The 17,178-nt window shown below is 38.6% G+C and overlaps 2 protein-coding genes across 5 annotated transcripts; both read right to left on the bottom strand.

Annotated features, from left to right (window-relative positions):
* Nucleotides 1–5,746: 5,746 nt before the first annotated feature.
* LOC112179928 (2-oxoglutarate-Fe(II) type oxidoreductase hxnY) lies at nucleotides 5,747–9,941 on the bottom strand. 3 transcript variants are annotated; one of them, XM_024318416.2, is made up of 11 exons: nucleotides 9,836–9,941; nucleotides 9,548–9,740; nucleotides 9,057–9,134; nucleotides 8,897–8,948; nucleotides 8,672–8,793; nucleotides 8,406–8,506; nucleotides 8,246–8,304; nucleotides 7,841–7,897; nucleotides 7,678–7,723; nucleotides 6,983–7,062; nucleotides 5,747–6,038 (listed from the first exon to the last, which is right to left on the bottom strand). In XM_024318416.2, exons 1-11 carry the CDS (start codon nucleotides 9,911–9,913, stop codon nucleotides 5,975–5,977), a joined length of 930 nt encoding a protein of 309 aa, XP_024174184.1. In that variant the 5' UTR covers nucleotides 9,914–9,941; the 3' UTR covers nucleotides 5,747–5,974. The 3 variants fall into 3 exon arrangements, with proteins under 3 accessions (XP_024174184.1, XP_024174183.1, XP_024174182.1); XM_024318415.2 differs by lacking the exon at nucleotides 5,747–6,038 and adding an exon at nucleotides 6,047–6,560 and having other exon boundaries at nucleotides 7,862–7,897; XM_024318414.2 differs by lacking the exon at nucleotides 5,747–6,038 and adding an exon at nucleotides 6,047–6,560.
* A 2,968-nt stretch (nucleotides 9,942–12,909) lies between these two features.
* Nucleotides 12,910–17,020, bottom strand: LOC112175460 (2-oxoglutarate-Fe(II) type oxidoreductase hxnY). 2 transcript variants are annotated; one of them, XM_024313139.2, is made up of 11 exons: nucleotides 16,903–17,020; nucleotides 16,614–16,806; nucleotides 16,121–16,198; nucleotides 15,963–16,014; nucleotides 15,739–15,860; nucleotides 15,500–15,600; nucleotides 15,351–15,409; nucleotides 14,977–15,012; nucleotides 14,793–14,838; nucleotides 14,132–14,211; nucleotides 12,910–13,223 (listed from the first exon to the last, which is right to left on the bottom strand). In XM_024313139.2, exons 1-11 carry the CDS (start codon nucleotides 16,978–16,980, stop codon nucleotides 13,154–13,156), a joined length of 915 nt encoding a protein of 304 aa, XP_024168907.1. In that variant the 5' UTR covers nucleotides 16,981–17,020; the 3' UTR covers nucleotides 12,910–13,153. The 2 variants fall into 2 exon arrangements, with proteins under 2 accessions (XP_024168907.1, XP_024168906.1); XM_024313138.2 differs by having other exon boundaries at nucleotides 14,956–15,012.
* Between the last annotated feature and the right edge of the window lie 158 nt (nucleotides 17,021–17,178).

Consider the following 17,178-nt stretch of genomic DNA (forward strand, 5'->3'; position numbering starts at 1 on the left):
CGCTATGTTAAGCTCTGAGGAGCATTTACGCTTTATTTTGTGATGACAATTTAATTCGTAATTTGTATAATATATAACTCTGTGGAGCGAGTGTATGTTATCTTGGATGATTCAGTGTATCAGTAAGTACTTGTTTTATGGGAAAGATGTTCCAGGTATTTGTATTGATGACTGAATATTCACGCATGTATAATTATGGGATTATATATATCGATTTTTATTGTTGTAAAAATCAGGGGCGTGACAAGCACATCTTCGTCTGATCATCCTTCAGACGGAGAGGATCCTTTTCAGGATCAAGACTACGAATGATTATGGGGTGCTTGAAGGTTTGACCTTTGTCAAAATGCCTAAGCATCTATCAACACGATGCTCAAGTTCCAAACTGAGGCATAATCGTGTTCCCCCAAAATCCTTTATCTCGAACTCGGATTTCAAGTGTTCAGCGGTTTCCCTTAACTCTTTAAGGGCTTCGAATGAAGATCATGTCCAACATGACAACCGCGATAGAATCCGAAACTTGTTATGGAAACGCGCGGGCATATCCCTTCCCAATCAAGTAGTCACTTTTAATGAGCGTTTCAACTCTATTGCAAACGCGCTCCGTGGTCTAGAGCCACTTGATTTGGGTAATTAAAGTTTCACTATGAACTTTCATGTATATTATGTATCTAGATCCCCATAGAGATACGTAGTGACCACATTTATAAGCTGCATGTTCAGTTATTTGGAAACTACCAAACTGACAGGGTAGTGGAGTGCAATGACATCCATTACGAGAGAATATGTCTCTTCGTAGTCAATACAGGGCGTTTTTGTGAGAAGCCTTGCGCCATAAGGCGAGATTGCCATCTCTTTTTCTCAACACACTTTCTAACGAAGACCCATTATTCAATAGGTATTATGTAAGGAGGTGTTGGCATCACTGGCTCAAAAACCTTCCTCTTCGTTAGAGAATCTTACTTAACCTGGATCGCATATTTCCATTTAGGCCAAATTTCTCTACGTTGGTATTCATGCTTCAACGGAGCGTGGTTCGATATCATCGATCTCAACAAACTCATGTGCATCAAAATGCGCAAATACATCATCAATTATGATGGAGTTTCTATTCCACGTCTTATGTACACTAGTGTTATTTTCATAGAGCTCTATATTCTCATAAATAGGTTTTGACGTTGAGGCGTCCCCCAACGATAACCATAATCCGGAAGATACTCATAAGACGGATGTTTGAGTATCGATGATCCAAGGATTGTGCCAAAGTATCCTTCGAATCCACAGGCTTCCTACGCATCTTAGCTGGGGCCATGGCCTGTAACACCAGAGTGCCACTTTCTATGGCGTTGGCGCCTTGCCTACCTCTGTGTAGGGTGGTGCTACGTCCTCTTATAGGGACGTCCTTCCTTGCAGGCATTTTTGCAGCAAATGTGTGTGATCTCGTCACTTTTAATAGGGATCGAGATGAGGCATAGTGGGGACAGACCACGACAATTCCTGTCGTTCCTGCTGAACATTCGAGTTCTTATCTCCCCCTAACGATGGGAAGACTGTCTCATCAAAGTGACATCCGTAAATCAAACGGGAAAGAGATCGCCTTGCAAGGGCATTAAGTGGCAGACGATTGTTGGAGTCTCAAATCCAACTAAGTTGCTCACTTATTTGTAAGGACCTACCATAGGCGCTGTGGCAGCGCAATTGGCACATAAATGGCTCACTCGAATGTGCGTAAGTACAAAATATTTGTACCCAGTCACTAGCTGTAACGCAGATATACATTGAGTGGCGGTAGGTCGTAGAGAAATTAGCATAGTTGTATGCGATATTGCATCACCCCAAGCGGATATAAGAAGATTGGTGCGCATCACCAATGTCTGAACTACTATCGTAGTTATGTCCGCGAGACCTTTTAGGCGTGTATATGGGAATGTGATGTCTAACATCAGTCCCTTTGCAATAACCATCGAAAATCTTCGATGTAAACTCTCTAGCATAGTCAAATCTATTTGACTGAAGGATGAATCTAGGGGGTGAGCCCATTGTCATATGATTTGTGCTAGGAGTATAGCATACGTAGCTTTTACAGGTGGATAATGGCACAACACGTGATCAGTGTGTTTGCGTGTCAACCAACATCATGAGATATTTAAACGTCCGCAAGTTGGTTGAATAAGTCCACAAATATCACCTTGGATTCTTTGCAAGAATGGTATATTTTATTTAGTGTCCTTTGCATAGGATGGTCTCGATCCTATCTTTTGCTAAAAAAGCAAGCTTTGCAAAACGAAGTAACTCTTTGGACCAATCTTTGGTTCGTACTTTTTTCATTTTGAGGAATGGATGTCCGTGAAGTCTTTAATATACGGAACATCATATCATGACCTGGATATCCCAAACGGTCTTGCCAAAGCCTATATGTGTCAGAATCCCATAAGTTATCTCTTATGACATGGTTTGATTCAATGACTCGAATAGTGGTTGCATGCAACCCACTAGAGCGACACATAAGTTTCTCTAATACTCGTTTATGTCCGTAGTCATTAGAGGCGATGCAAAGGAACTCTTGTCCATTCTTACAATGTGTTTTCACATGAAAACCATTGGCTCTTATATCTTTCAAGTAATAAAGTTCAGAAATTAACACATGTCCATGACATTGAATAATGCGACACTTCATTAATACGGAAAATAGTCAATGATTACATCAAAGTTTTCCAAAGTCTATTCCAAAATACAATCAAACTTATACAAATTGTAATTGCTCAATCCGTTTGGTAATTCCAATGAAATATGACCAGGGAAGTAGAGAGATGTTGGTGGAGCGAGGCTCGCTTAAATACCCTGATCTCAATTACTTTCCTAGACATCATACTTCATTTGGTACACCACATGAGAAAGAGTCAATACATTTGTCATTTATTGACTACGGCACATTTGCCGTTATTGGAAAATAGAAAATTAAAGGACTATTCTAATCAAAGTCTGCGGCATCCTCGTGCTCTTTATTTGCAGCTTTGAAGTCCTCAGTGGTGAGAGGGTTATCTTCACCTTCTTTATTTTCAGAAGATTGATATCTTCATCTTCAGCAAGATTGGTTTCTTGCTTTCTCAATTGCCTATACTCCTTGTAGCTTTCAGCTAGTTGGGTCCTTGCATTGCATTGCTTGAACCAATGCTCGATTGATCCACACCGATGACACACGTCATTATGGTTGTCTCCATTCATTGGAGGTGCAGTTTGTCCACGTTGTGGATATTCCCTATGAGGGTTACTACTACTACTACGTCTTATGATGCGACCTCCACGGCACATATTGTTCCACTGAATCTTCAAGTCAGGGAGGAGGGAATTTGGATATTGCCAAAGCGCTCTTCTAGCGCTACCCATATGTCTCTTGCATTCTTGATCGACATGTACTCTAATCTGAGAGCTTTATCCATGTGGCGTCGCATCAAGATAATAGCTTGTGCATGCTTTGTAGGTGTTCGTTGGAACACAAGGCCTGGATTAGGAGCTTGAATTATGGGCAATATTCCTCTTGAAGTGAGGTGGTTCTCAACGTCGGTTACCCAGCCATGGTATTCCGAGCCTGTTGAGTCAAGCATTGGAAAATCGAGTCTAGGTTCATTCGACATCCTGAAGAGTAAGAAGAGAAAATATATTAGTTTCGGAGTTTAAACTTCCACGAAAACTAAAATAATAAGATTTCCGAGCTATGCTACCAAGAAATTAATTTCCAATAATATTTGGATTAGACCAAAACAATGATGTTTGCGGACGCTCTTAGTCCGAACATTATAAACACTCTTAGTTCATAGATTACGAACGCTCTTAGTTCGTTTAGCGTGAATCCCCACGATTCCGCTTTTAATTCATAAATCGATGCTTGCGGACGCTCTTAGTCCGAATATTATGAACACTCTTAGTTCATAGATTATGAACGCTCTTAGTTCGTTTAGCGTGAATTTCTACAATTCCACCTTTTTTTTTTTAGTACAAGTTCCCGAGAAAAAGAAAGAGAGGAAAAAGGAGTAAAAACTCAAAAACGGGAACTTTTAGTAAATAATACCTTGAAATTGTGTTGTCGGAAATGACCGAAAAGTTGTCGAAAAAGTGTCCGAAAAGTTGCCGGAAAGTCGCCGGAAAAGTCGCCGGAAAAGTCACCGGAAAGTTGTCGGAAAAGTGTCCGGAAAGTCGCCGGAAAAGTGTCCGGAAAGTCGCCGGAAAAGTGTCGGGAAAGTTGCCCGAAAAGTCACCGGAAAAGTGTCCAGAAAGTCGCCGGAAAAGTGTCCGGAAAGTCACCGGAAAGTTGTCGGAAAAATCGCTCGACAGATCTGTCGACAGATGTGTCGACAGCTGCTGCGCAGCTGCTCGGCAGGTGCTAGGCAGGTGCCTCGGCAGCTGCTCGGCAGATGCTAGGCAGGGGCTCGGCAGGGGCTCGGCAGATGCGCTCGGCAGGTCTCGGCAGCTTTCGGCAGGTGCTCGGCAGGTCCTTTCGGCAGGTATCGGCAGCTGCTCGGCAGGTCTTCGGAAGCAGCTCGGCAGATCCTCGGCAGGTGCTGCGCAGCTGCTCGGCAGGTTCTGTCGACAGCTTCTGCGCAGCTGCTCGGCAGGACTCGGCAGCACTTCGGCAGGACTCGACAGCGGTCCGGCAGCGGTTCAGAACTTCCGGCAGCCGGTTCGGGCGGTTTCCGGCCGGTTCTGGGGGTTCTGAAACCGGTTCTGGGCTTCTTGAATCAAGGGCTTTGATATGAGCTAGTTTGGAGGTTTTTTGTAAGTTTGAAAAAATGACTTCGATCGGGTTATGAACTACCTCTATTCTTTTCAATTTCGATTCTAATTCTAGAGCAATTTCGTGCTGATAACGTGTTTAAGGACAAGTATAAAATGAAACACAGAGAGAGAGAGTAATCCATAGAGAGAATGGAGTTTTCAAGGTGTGTTTATTCATCTCATTCAAGGAGGTATTTATAGGAATACAATTGAGATGTGAGATGCTTAAAGAATGATACAACTTGGATGACAGCTCCATTTCTAGCTTTTCTCATGTGGCATTGTGGCTGTGATGATAGAGATAACCATGCTTGTTCCCCTTTGGCATAAAGCTTATCATACAAGTCACTATACCTATCTTTACACTTAAGCATCCCTCTTTATTCTCAAGTACCTATTCTATACATGAGATAGACATTATCATATATACTACAACAATATATATGCAGTCTGTTGTTACTATAATAGTGTCTAAGCTAGCTGTAAGAATTTTCCGCTTCAGTTGCTTCAACTTAATTTGAAATTATTACTTCTACCTCCTTGGACTTTTTTTTTTTTTTTTTGGGTTCAACCTTCAACCTGCTGTGCTGTGATCAGCCTCGGTCTCGATTCCCAAGCTTCCGAGTTTTATAGCTAAAACTCAGTTCCAAATCCAGTCCAAACTTTTATTAACTTCACATTGTTTTCAGGATTCATATCCCGACTTGGATATTTGAGGCGGTCCACGCGTAGCAGAGTTCTCAAGCAAACTAAAGTATATTTGCTTCGGTTTCTAAGCATGCTGTGAACGCCATTTCCACCATTGCCTCTCTTAATCTTGTATAATAAAAGCTTGCTAGTTGCTGAACAAGTGTCTAATCCAGAAGGCAAACCTGGACCGGTGCTAGTTTAATGTGGCGTGTCATGTGTGCACATAGTGTTCGAGACCATTTTTGTATCATTTGTGTACACATTGGTGCAATTCAGAGTGTCATGTTTGTGTGAAATTGTGTTTAAACTGCCTTGTAATATAAGTGTGGATTCACTGATACAAACTTCACATATTAAAAGTATATGAATGCTACCATTTTCTATATATATCCATGTGCTGAATTCTTCTTTACAGGGCTCCGGACTTATTCACCCATTTCTACTGTCTAGTACTTGAAAAGTAAAATAAAGGAGTCTTCAAAGTCATGCCACATCTTAAAGTTGGTGATTCTTATGAGCCATAAGTAAGCCTAAACCGCTCTTTCAGGTAGTCCCCGCTGCGGATGGGAGGAAATCTGCTAGCAAAAACTTGTTAGATATCACATCTCCAATGCAACTGAATTAGAAAAAACCAAATGGGAGAAGCAAAAGGGAAAAAGAAAAAAAAAAGTAAGTATGTAGTTCTTATTTAATGACATTTACAACCAAAATAATTTTGAGGAAAGCTTTCCGTCATGTTCTAATATCGATATCGAAATAAGCTAACATCTGAACTAAAGAAAATAGCTGAAAACCTTTCAACTTAGATTGCAGCAACAAAGCCATGAAAACAACTCTAACATATGCATAACTAGTTCGTTGTAACTTGTAACAGAGATTTAGTATCACTTAAATTAGAGGTATAGTATCTGTTTCTTGGTTTAGTCGAAAAAAGAACTAGAACTCTATTGAATGGTAACTTCACTAACATGGTCCACCAATTGCAAGGTCTGAGACGACCCATAAAGCACTTGATTATAATCAACGTTGTAAGCCTACTTGGGTATTGAGCATTTATCTGTAAGGTCCGAATTCCTTGCAATGGATAGTTGTTACACCTGCGAAACAATTGGTCTCAACAGAACAGGTATGGGGATAGCTCAATGCATGTGAGGAGCAACATATGGGTTTGGTTAAAAGGCATTAGTATTATGTTTGGACATGATACCAAGTGATTGAGTGAAAGCCACCATTCAGCTATTGGGCCAGTCTTGATGGAGTGGCCGATGAGGACTCCAGGCACGGAAGCATGCTGGACTTTCATATTCCCAATTTTGGTATAACTGAGACTGTGTGTGTGTGTGTGTGTATTGTATTCTATGGGAGTAGTATATGAGCCTCAGGTATCCATCCCCCGTGAACCAGTTTTGCAAGGAGAAGTATTGTAGGATACGCATAGACCATGACGATAAGGAAAACACAAAATTAATCATAGAAAACCTAAATGAAAGCAATGCGGTGCGACACCATGGGCGGTTACCTTGGCGGCAATGATTCATTGCAACAACTTGCCAGGCATTCTACCAGAGAGTCTTCATTGGGGTCTAAGAAGAAAGCCACCTGAAACAATGAAATTTTTAATTCACAATCAATAGTAACACATATAAGTATATAACTGAAGAAGACAAAACAGAAGGCCAAATGGAGAAATCAGACCATGATACCATGTTTGGACATTCTAAATATGGAAGAAATAAAAAATAATAATTAAAAAAAATTAAGATAGTTTTTTTTTCTTTCTTTCTTTTTTTTTGGCCAATGCACTTATGTTGTCTTTCAGGACATACGGAACAAATCAATTTTGCTGCATCCTATGTTCAATTTTCCATCATATGAATCTTGTCCAAATAATTAGGTTGTAGGCACACAACCAGAAATTTTGACATCAATGTTAGGACAGGTCTAATCTAAGAATTATATTGCACACAACAAAAGTTCAGCAACATTAGAGAGCCCAAGTGTAGAGCTGAACCATTTCCATAACAAAATGATGCCATATATATACCAACATAAAATTAAATTGAATTGGAAACTAATCTTATGTTGCTATATATACCAACATAAGATTTCTTCGCCAAACCATTGGAAACTAATCATTTAATTGAGGAGAAAAGTACCAAAAGATTTTATTAATATCAAAAAACAAATAAAAGAAATCGATTGATAGATAATTACAGAGTAGCGTTCTTGTCCTGCTGGTATAACTCTGTGCACCGTTGACCTAAATAAATAAGAGAGGAGCAAATTTTTGCTGGCTTAGAGTTTTGAATACGCAAGTGTAAAAGCTCCTAAAGAAGAAACATGAATAGCCCTTCAAGTTATTAAGATAAGGAATTACTGGAACAAACAATTAGTCCACCTCTCCATCAAATCCCCAATGTTAACAATGAATGCTCTGCATATTCAAATTTGAACATCAAAGGTTAAAGTAAAACTCCGGTCAATTACAAATACTCTACCATAAATATGTAGGATAAAGGTATTAATATTTAATACTCCATCAGAAGAAAATCCTTCTTCAATAATAGTCGAACAGTATCAAATCTATATGAGAGTTTAACATCACAATCTAAAGGATCCACATCTAACAAAAGCAATGGAACTCTGTATCCATTTTATCATGCATATTCGTTAATATTGCAGGACAGTACAGATTCATGGACCTCTTTGAAGAACAAATACAAGGGTTCAACATTGTTGTACCAAACTGCCAATTACATTAAACTCATGTCCTGGTACTTACCCATCTATGTGAATAACGTCTTCCCAAACCCGTGGTTGCTTAGATTTTTCCCTACAAACCTGTAAGTGTTAAAATAAATCCCAGATAAGAGTATCAGACTTCAGCAGAGAAACAAGACTAAATGTTTGGTGGAAACAGCAACTAACTAGTAGAAACATACCTGAAGTCCTGGGACACCATTGGATGCCAGGAGTGTGACTGTTCCATAATCTGAATGAGCAGAAGCACCAAGTACTTCTTCATCAGATGATCCCAGTTGACCTGAAATTATATACGTAAGCCGAAGCATTGACAGATAGGAAAGAAAGATGAAACAAACTTGAAATCAAATGCAGTAGAGAAAATTGCAAGGAAAAAATAATAATAAACAAGACTAGTAATTAAAACATAAAAAAGGCAGCTATGAAGCTGAACTATCTAGTTCACCTGGGTAGTGCAAAAGGCGAAGAAGTGCTGTGTGTTTATTCAGACCCCCCACTTTCTCAAAAAAATCCTCATCCAGGTTCAAAGCCAGGGCAATCAGAGATAATAATCTTTTCCCAGTTGAACTGTAAAAAACTATAAATTATCAATGGTGGACAACAATTTTTACAACCTATATATAGAAAGCTAGGAAGTAAATCATCATCAAGGTGACACAATGAAACTTACAGAACTTTTTTATAGTAGGATTCCATTGTAGGTCTCCAGGATGGAAGGATATCTGTACATATCATTAAAGTGAAAATGTACTTAGAGGAGTGCCACTCTGAATAAGAAATATTTCACTCTCCTTGTATCATAATTAACATTTTAAAAAGTTGTTCCATACCTTCTGAAGGCCATTGATTCAACTTATTTTGAGTTGCGTCTTCTAAAGGGCCAATGTAAAAACTCTCTTTTGAATCACCTGTTTCCAAATTGACACAAGAAAATTAAAACCAACATCCTTGTTTCCCATTTAGCTCAACTCAAAACAAAACCACAACAATGCCATAGATACTACGTCAAGCTTTCCGATAATACTTCAAATTGCTACTTTGCACAATATACTAAAGTCACCAATAATCAACACCGTCATAATCAACATAAAACTGAAAACCCTCTTGACATGTAATCCCAATAACCATCTTAAGCAACTTAATAATTACCCAAAAAGAAACCTACTTTAGTAAAGATCACTGAGGATTGCACACTATATCCCAATTTTTAGTTTCAAGTTCCAATTGGGTACCTACAATTACTCTTAAACATTCATCTCATCAATCAACCACAATAAAATTACCCAAAAGTACGAAACTTTAAGCAAAAACACAGTAAGACCTTTGGAGCTGGCAGTGGGGTCAAGGTTCTCAGCAAAGAGCGCTGTGTAGCCTCTGTTTTGTTTGCGCGCCAATTTGGACTTAACTTCCAAAGGAAGTGAAAAAAACTTACTGCTCTGATCAAACACTCGGCCAAGTAACTCTTCCTCAACACCATGATTCACCAAGTAAAAGAAACCACACTCCATGCAAGCCTGTGTTTTTGTTTAAACAAATAAACACACAATTATCAAACAATTTATGAGTAAAGTTCATAGCTTTGGTCCAGTAAAGGAAGAAGAAGAAGAACCTGACGGATTAATCTGGCGGAGGAGGTGCGGTCCGGTGAGGACAAGTCTATGATAGGTAGCTTCAGACCCTCCGCCATCTCCTTCCTCAAGTTTAGTCCACGTTTGACTCCATTTTTTCTCTTTTAAATAAAAAAAAGTTGGCATGAAAACTGCTATTCAATCCCTAATTTCTGACGTGGCACAACCAGAGCAACCAAACCAGAATCTAAGTGTGGAATACTAAATGTCCGGGAATGACTATAAATATCCTTGTCTTTTTGGAAATATTCCATATGGGGGTATATTTGTGGTCTTCTCCACTGAGACGCCACTCTTTTTTCTCCAGTACGTGAGAGTTTGGCTCTAAAACCCTAAAGCCGCAAAGACTCAGGTGAATTTATTACCGTTTAATGCTTTCTTGCTTCAATTAGGAAAGCTCAATGCCACTTGCTGTTACTGTTTTCTCCACTCAGGTTTAACTAGATATTGACCTTTTCTTATTCTAGCTAATTAGACTCTCATCTGAACCACAAGATGGTTATGTAGGTTTAAGCTTGTTGCACTGTATAAGCTAAAGTTTTGTTGTTGTAAAGAAGAGTGAACTAGATCTAAAATTCAAGTACACAAGATTGCAGAGTTTTTTGTTCATCAGTTCATGCTTCAAACTGCTACTGCTGTTTTCAATCCATATCTATGTTGTGTTATTGATTGTGGTTTGTTCATTACAAATTGAAGCTCAAATTCTAACATGGTATTAGAGTTTTAGTTGATCATACATCAATTGGGGCTTACCATCTGTTGGATCAAAATAAATAAATAAATAAAACAAGTTCTTTAAGTTACTGACTTACTGATTAGGATAAATGGTCAATTCAAGCAACACACCAGAAATCAGAGTTCCAATTTTCAATGGTGCAAACTTTGACTTCTCGATGATCAAGATGGGAACCATGTTCATCTCACATGAACTATGGAACTGTGTGGAAGAAGGCCACACAGTTCTAGCAGTTGCAGATATGTCAAAAGCTCAAAAATTGAAGCTGAAGACAAATATCAAGAAATATGCAAAAGCTCTTGGTATTCTGCATAATTCAGTCTCAAATGAGATATTTTCAAGAATCTTAAATGAAGAAACAACCAAAGCATCTTGGGATGTTCTGTTGCTTGAATTCAAAGGTTCAGATAAGGTTAGAGCAGTTAAACTTCAATTATTAAGAAGAGATTTTGAGTATACAAGAATGAGTGAAACTGAGTTGCTAAATGATTACTGTACTAGATTAACTGATGTTGTCAATCAGATGAAAACATATGGTGAATCCATTTGAGAGAAAAGAGTTGTACAAAAGATCCTAATGAGTACGTCTAAACAGAAAGTATGATGCTACAATTTCCATTATAGAAGAGACTAGGGATATGGAAACTCTTGGCGTGCAATATTTGATGGGTACACTTAAGGCTTTTGATCAGAGGTTGATGAGTCATGATGAAAATCCAACTAAAAAAGCTCTTCAAAAACACTGAGTCTTAGCTCAAACCAAAAAAACTGTGAGCCATCTAATTCTAATTCAAATCAAGGAAACCAGAAACAAAAAAAGAACTAAAATAATAAAGACAAGAAGTGGGAAGGCAAGTCAGATAATTTAGTTAAAGAGAAAAAATGAAAGATGCAGTAGTGCAAGCTCTCTATCTGCAATGACTTGGACAGCGGTCTTCAAATGCTGCTGAAGAAATCTGAAGCTTTGTGCTTGGATGGGACAGAGGGTACTAATAAAGAAGGTTTTCCGCAACGGACACATCTCCATATAAGTAATAGCAAGGTACAAATCCCACCAATTTTCTGGACACCGGAAATACATGACGTACATGTCCCACTTCCACGTGTAACAACTTTGAATCTTTCTTTTATGTTCAACCTGACGAATCTAGGAGGGAACCGCAAGTCCCAACCAGCAGCAGGCCCAGTAGTCTTACCAAAATTGGAAACTCTAGTCGTTCACTCTTGCTTAAGGTTGAAGAATCTTGAGTCATCCGCAGTATCCTTCCAGAATCTAATAAAGTTGGATGTATGGGATTGCAAAGAGATGAAATATTTAACAACCTACGAGGTAGCTAAAAGTTTAGTGCAACTCACAACATTGCAAGTTGATGATTGTGAAGAAATGACGGAAATTATAGTGGCACGTAGCAACCAAGATGATGATGGAGACAACGAGGATGAAGGAGGAATTGCTTTCAAACGATTACGACATTTGACACTTACTGAACTACCGAGACTGCAAGGATTTTGCTCGGGAAGAAATTGCATTGTCAAATTCCCATCCTTGCAAACCTTCTGCATCGGCAAGCGCTAATAAACTGAAGATTGTCCCTCATCATGACCAAACCCTTCAAATAACAGAGATTGAAGATTCGGCCATTGAAGAGCAAGATTGCTGGTGATGGCAATGTGAACAAGAAGGAGAATGCACAGGACGAGGTCACTAATAAACAATAGTGAGTTTTACCCATTTTTGTTATATATATGCAATTCTGTTGTTACTATAACACCGCCTAAACTAGCTGTAGCCTGTAGGAATTTCCGCTTGCAATTGCTTCTTCTGAATTTGAAACTACTACTTCTATTTCACCAAAAATAGTATAACTCCTAGCTTCTTAGTTTGTTTGATTTTTTTTTTTTTTTTTTTGGGTTCAGGCTGCAGCCTGCTTTGCTGTGTTCAACCTCGGTCCCGATTCCCAAGCTTCCGAGTTTTATAGCTACAACTCAGTTCCAAACCTAGTCCAAACTTTTATTAACGTCACATTGATTTCAGGATTCATATCCCAACTTGGAGATATTGACCATGGAGATTTGGGACGCTCCACGCCCAGCAGAGTTCTCAAGCAAACTAAAGTACATTTGCTTCGGTTTCTAAGCATGCTGTGATCGCCATTTCGGCCATTGCCTATCTTAATCTTGTATAATAAAAGCTTGCTAGTTGCTGAATCAAGTGTCTAATCCAGAAGGCAAACCTGGACCGGTGCTAGTTAGTGTGTGGCGTGTCATGTGTGCACCAAGTGTTTGACACCATTTTTGTATCACTTGTGTACACATTGGTGCATTTCAGAGTGTCATGTTTGTGTGAAATTGCGTTTAAACTGCCTTGTAATATAAGTGTGGATACACTGATACAAACTTCACATATTAAAAGTATATGAATGCTATCATTTTCTACATCCAGCATCCATGTGCTAAATTCTCCTTTCCAGGGCTCCGGAGTTCTTCACCCATTTCTACTTTGTCTAGTACTTGAAAAGTAAAACAAAGAAGTCTTCCAAGCCATGCCACATTTTAAAGTTGGTCACTCTGATGAGCCATAAGTAAGTCTAAACCGCTCTTTCAGGTAGTCCCCGCTGCGGATGGGAGGAAATCTGCAAGCAAATACTTGTTAGATATCACATCTCCAATGCAACTGGATTAGAGAAACCAAATGGGAGAGAAAAAAAAAACAGAGTAAGAAGGTAGTTCTTATTTAATGACATTTACGACCCAAATAATTTTGAGTTTAATGACATTTACGACCCAAATAATTTTGAGGAAAGCTTTCCATCATGTTCTAATATCAATATCAAAATAAGCTAACATCTGAACAAATTTGATGTTTCTTGATCGCTCTCTAAATCCTTGTTTGTGTGGAAGGAACATTTGAACAAAAAAAAAGGATATGTTGGAAAAATGACATAAGAAAATAGCTGAAAACCTTTCAACTAAGATTGCAGCAACAAAGCCATGAAAACAACTCTCACATATGCGTAGTATCACTTAAATTAGAGGTATCGTTTCTGTTTCTTGGTGTAGTCCAAAAAAGAACTAGAACTCTATTGAATGGTAACATGGTCTATAACAATTGGTAGCAACAGAATAGGTGCTAGCTTCAATGCATGGGAGGAGCAACATATGGGTTTGGTTAAAAGGGATTATTATTATGTAATGGACATGATACCAAGTCATCAAGTATTGGTAAGTGGTAGGTGAGTGAAAGCTACCATCCAGCTATTGGGCCAGCCTAGACAGAGTGCCCGATGAGGACTCCAGGCACAGAAGCATGCTGGACTTTCATATTCCTAATTTTGGCATAACTGAGACTATACGCACGTACGCGCGCGCGCGCACAGATGTGTGTGTGCACGCCTCAGGTACCCATCCCCAGTGAACCAGTTTTGCAAGGAGAAGTTCTACAATAGAGTGATACCCATAGACCATGACGATAAGGAAAACACAAAATTAATCATAGAAAAGCTAAATGAAAGCAATGTGGTGCGACACCATGGGCGGTTACCTTGGCGGCAATGATTCATTGCAACAACTTGCCAGGCATTCTACCAGAGTTTCTTCATTGGGTTCTAAGAAGAAAACCACCTGAAACAATGAAATTTCTAATTCACAATCAATAGTAACACATATAAGCATGTAACTGAAGAAGACAAAAAAGAGGGCCAATAGGAGAAATCAGACCATGTTTGGACATCTTACATATGTTAAGAGCTCAAGTTAGTTATTTAAAAAAAAAACCACTTAAGTTAGCTTTTTTTTTTTTTCTTGTTTTGGCCTATGCACTAAAGTTGTCTTTCAGGACATACGGAACAAATCAATTTTGCTGCATCCTATGTTCAGTTTTCCATCAAATGAATCATGTCCAAATAATTAGGTTGAATGCACACAACCAGAAATTTTGACATCAATTTTAGGAAAGGTCTAATCTAAGAATTAGATCGCTGACACAACAAAAGCTCAGCAACATTAGAGAGCCCAAGTGTAGAGCTGAACCATTTGCAAAACAAAATGATGCCATATAAATACCAACATAAAATTAGATTGAATTGCAAGATTTCTTCACCAAACCATTGGAAACTGATCATTTAATTGAGGAGAAAACACCGAAAGATTTTACTAATATGAAAAAAAAAATTAAATAAATAAATTGATTGATAGATAATTACAGAGTAGCGTTCTTGTCCTGCTGGTATAACCCTGTGCACCGTTGACCTAAATAAATAAGAGAGGAACAAATTTTTGCTGGCTTAGAGTTTTGAATTCGCAAGTGCAAAAGCTCCTAAAGAAGAAACATGAATAGCCCTTCAAGTTACTAGGATAAGGAATTACTGGAACAAACAATTAGTCCACCTCTCCATCAAATCCCCAATGTTAACAATGAATGCTCTGCATATTCAAATTGAACATCAAAAGTCAAAGTAATTTACAAATGCTCTTCCATAAATATGTAGGATAAAGGTATTAATATTTAATACTCAGAAGAAAATCCTTCTTCAATAATAGTCTAACAGTATCAAATCCATATGAGCGTTTAACATCACAATCTAAAGGATCCACATCTAACAAAAGCAATGGAACTCTGTATCCATTTTATCATATTCGTTAATATTGCAGGACAGCACAGATTCGTTGACCTCTTTGAAGAACAAATACAAGGGTACAACGATGTTGTACCAAACTACCAACAACTGCCAATTACATTAAACTCGTGTCTTGGTACTTACCCATCTATGTGAAGAACATCTTCCCAAACCCGTGGTTGCTTAGATTTTTCCCTACAAACCTGTAAGTGTTAAGATAAGAGTATCAGACTTCAGCAGAGGAACAAGACTAAATGTTTGGTGGAAACAGCAACTAACTAGCAGAAACATACCTGAAGTCCTGGGACACCATTGGATGCCAGGAGTGTGATCATCCCATAATCTGAATGAGCAGAAGCACCAAGTACTTCTTCATCAGATGATCCCAGTTGACCTGAAATTATATACGTAAGCCGAAGCATTGACAGATAGGAAGGAAAGATGAAAAAACTTGAAATCAAATGCAGTACAGAAAACTGCTAGTAATTAAAACATAAAAAGGGCAGCTATGAAGCGGAACTATCTAGTTTACCTGGATAGTGCAAAAGGCGAAGAACTGCTGTGTGTTTATTTAGATCCCCCACTTTCTCAAAAAAATCCTCATCCAGGTTCAAAGCCAGGGCAATCAGGGATAGTACTCTTTTCCCAGCAGAACTGTGAACAACTATAAATTATCAACGGTGAACAACAATTTCACCATCTATGTATAGAATGCTAACAAGTAAATCGTCATCAAGGTGACACAATGAAACTTACAGAACTTTTTTATAGTAGGATTCCATTGTAGGTCGCCAGGATGGAAGGATATCTGTAGATACCATTAAAGTGAAAATGATTAGAGGAGTGCCACTCTGTATAAGAAATATTTCACTCTCCTTGTATCATAATTAACATTTTAAAAAGTTGTTCCATACCTTCTGAAGGCCATTGATTCAACTTATTTTGAGTTGCGTCTTCTAAAGGGCCAATGTAAAAACTCTCTTTTGAATCACCTGTTTCGAAATTGACACAAGAAAATTAAAAGCAACATCCTTTCTTGTTTCCCATTTAGCTCAACTCAAAACAAAACCACAACAATCCCATAGATACTACATCAAGCTTTCCAATAGTACTTCAAATTGCAACTAGCACATTATACTAAAGTCACCAATAATCAACACCATCATAATCAAAACAAAACCCTGTTGACAATTCTTCCCAATAACCATCTTAAGCAACTTGAGTAATAATTACTTAAAAAGAAACCAACTTTAGTAAAGATTACTGAATCTTGCACACTATATCCCACTTTTTAGTTTCAACTCCTAATGGGGTTCCCACATTTCACTCCTAATCTCTCATCTCTCACACACCCACAATCAAAATTACCCAAAAGAACTAAACTTTAGAGCAAAAACAAAGCAAGACCTTTGGAGCTGGCACTGGGGTCAAGGTTCTCAGCAAAGAGCGCAGTGTAGCCTCTGTTTTGTTTGCGCGTCAATTTGGACTTGACCTCCAAAGGAAGTGAAAAAAACTTACTGCTCTGATCAAACACTTGGCCAAGTAACTCGTCCTCAACACCATGATTCACCAAGTAAAAGAAACCACAGTCTATGCAAGCCTGTGTTTTTGTTTAAAACAAATAAACACACAATTATCAAACAATTTCTAAGTAAAGTTCATAGCTTTGGTCCGGTAATGGAAGAAGAAGAAGAACCTGACGGATTGAACTGGCGGAGGAGGTGCGGTCCGGTGAGGACAAGTCTATGATAGGCAGCTTCAGACCCTCAGCCATCACCTTCCTCAAGTCTAGTCAACGTTTGACTCCATTTTTTTTTCTCTTTTAAATAAAAAAGAATATAGTGAAATTACTATTTTACCCATCAATTCTGACGTGGCACGACCGGAGCGACCAAACCAGAATCCCCAAGTGAAATACTAAATGTCCGGGAAGGACTATAATATCCTTGTCTTTTTGGGAAAATTACATGGG

Source organism: Rosa chinensis, chromosome 7 (genome assembly GCF_002994745.2).
Source record: "Rosa chinensis cultivar Old Blush chromosome 7, RchiOBHm-V2, whole genome shotgun sequence".
In the NCBI taxonomy this organism is placed as follows: domain Eukaryota; kingdom Viridiplantae; phylum Streptophyta; class Magnoliopsida; order Rosales; family Rosaceae; genus Rosa; species Rosa chinensis.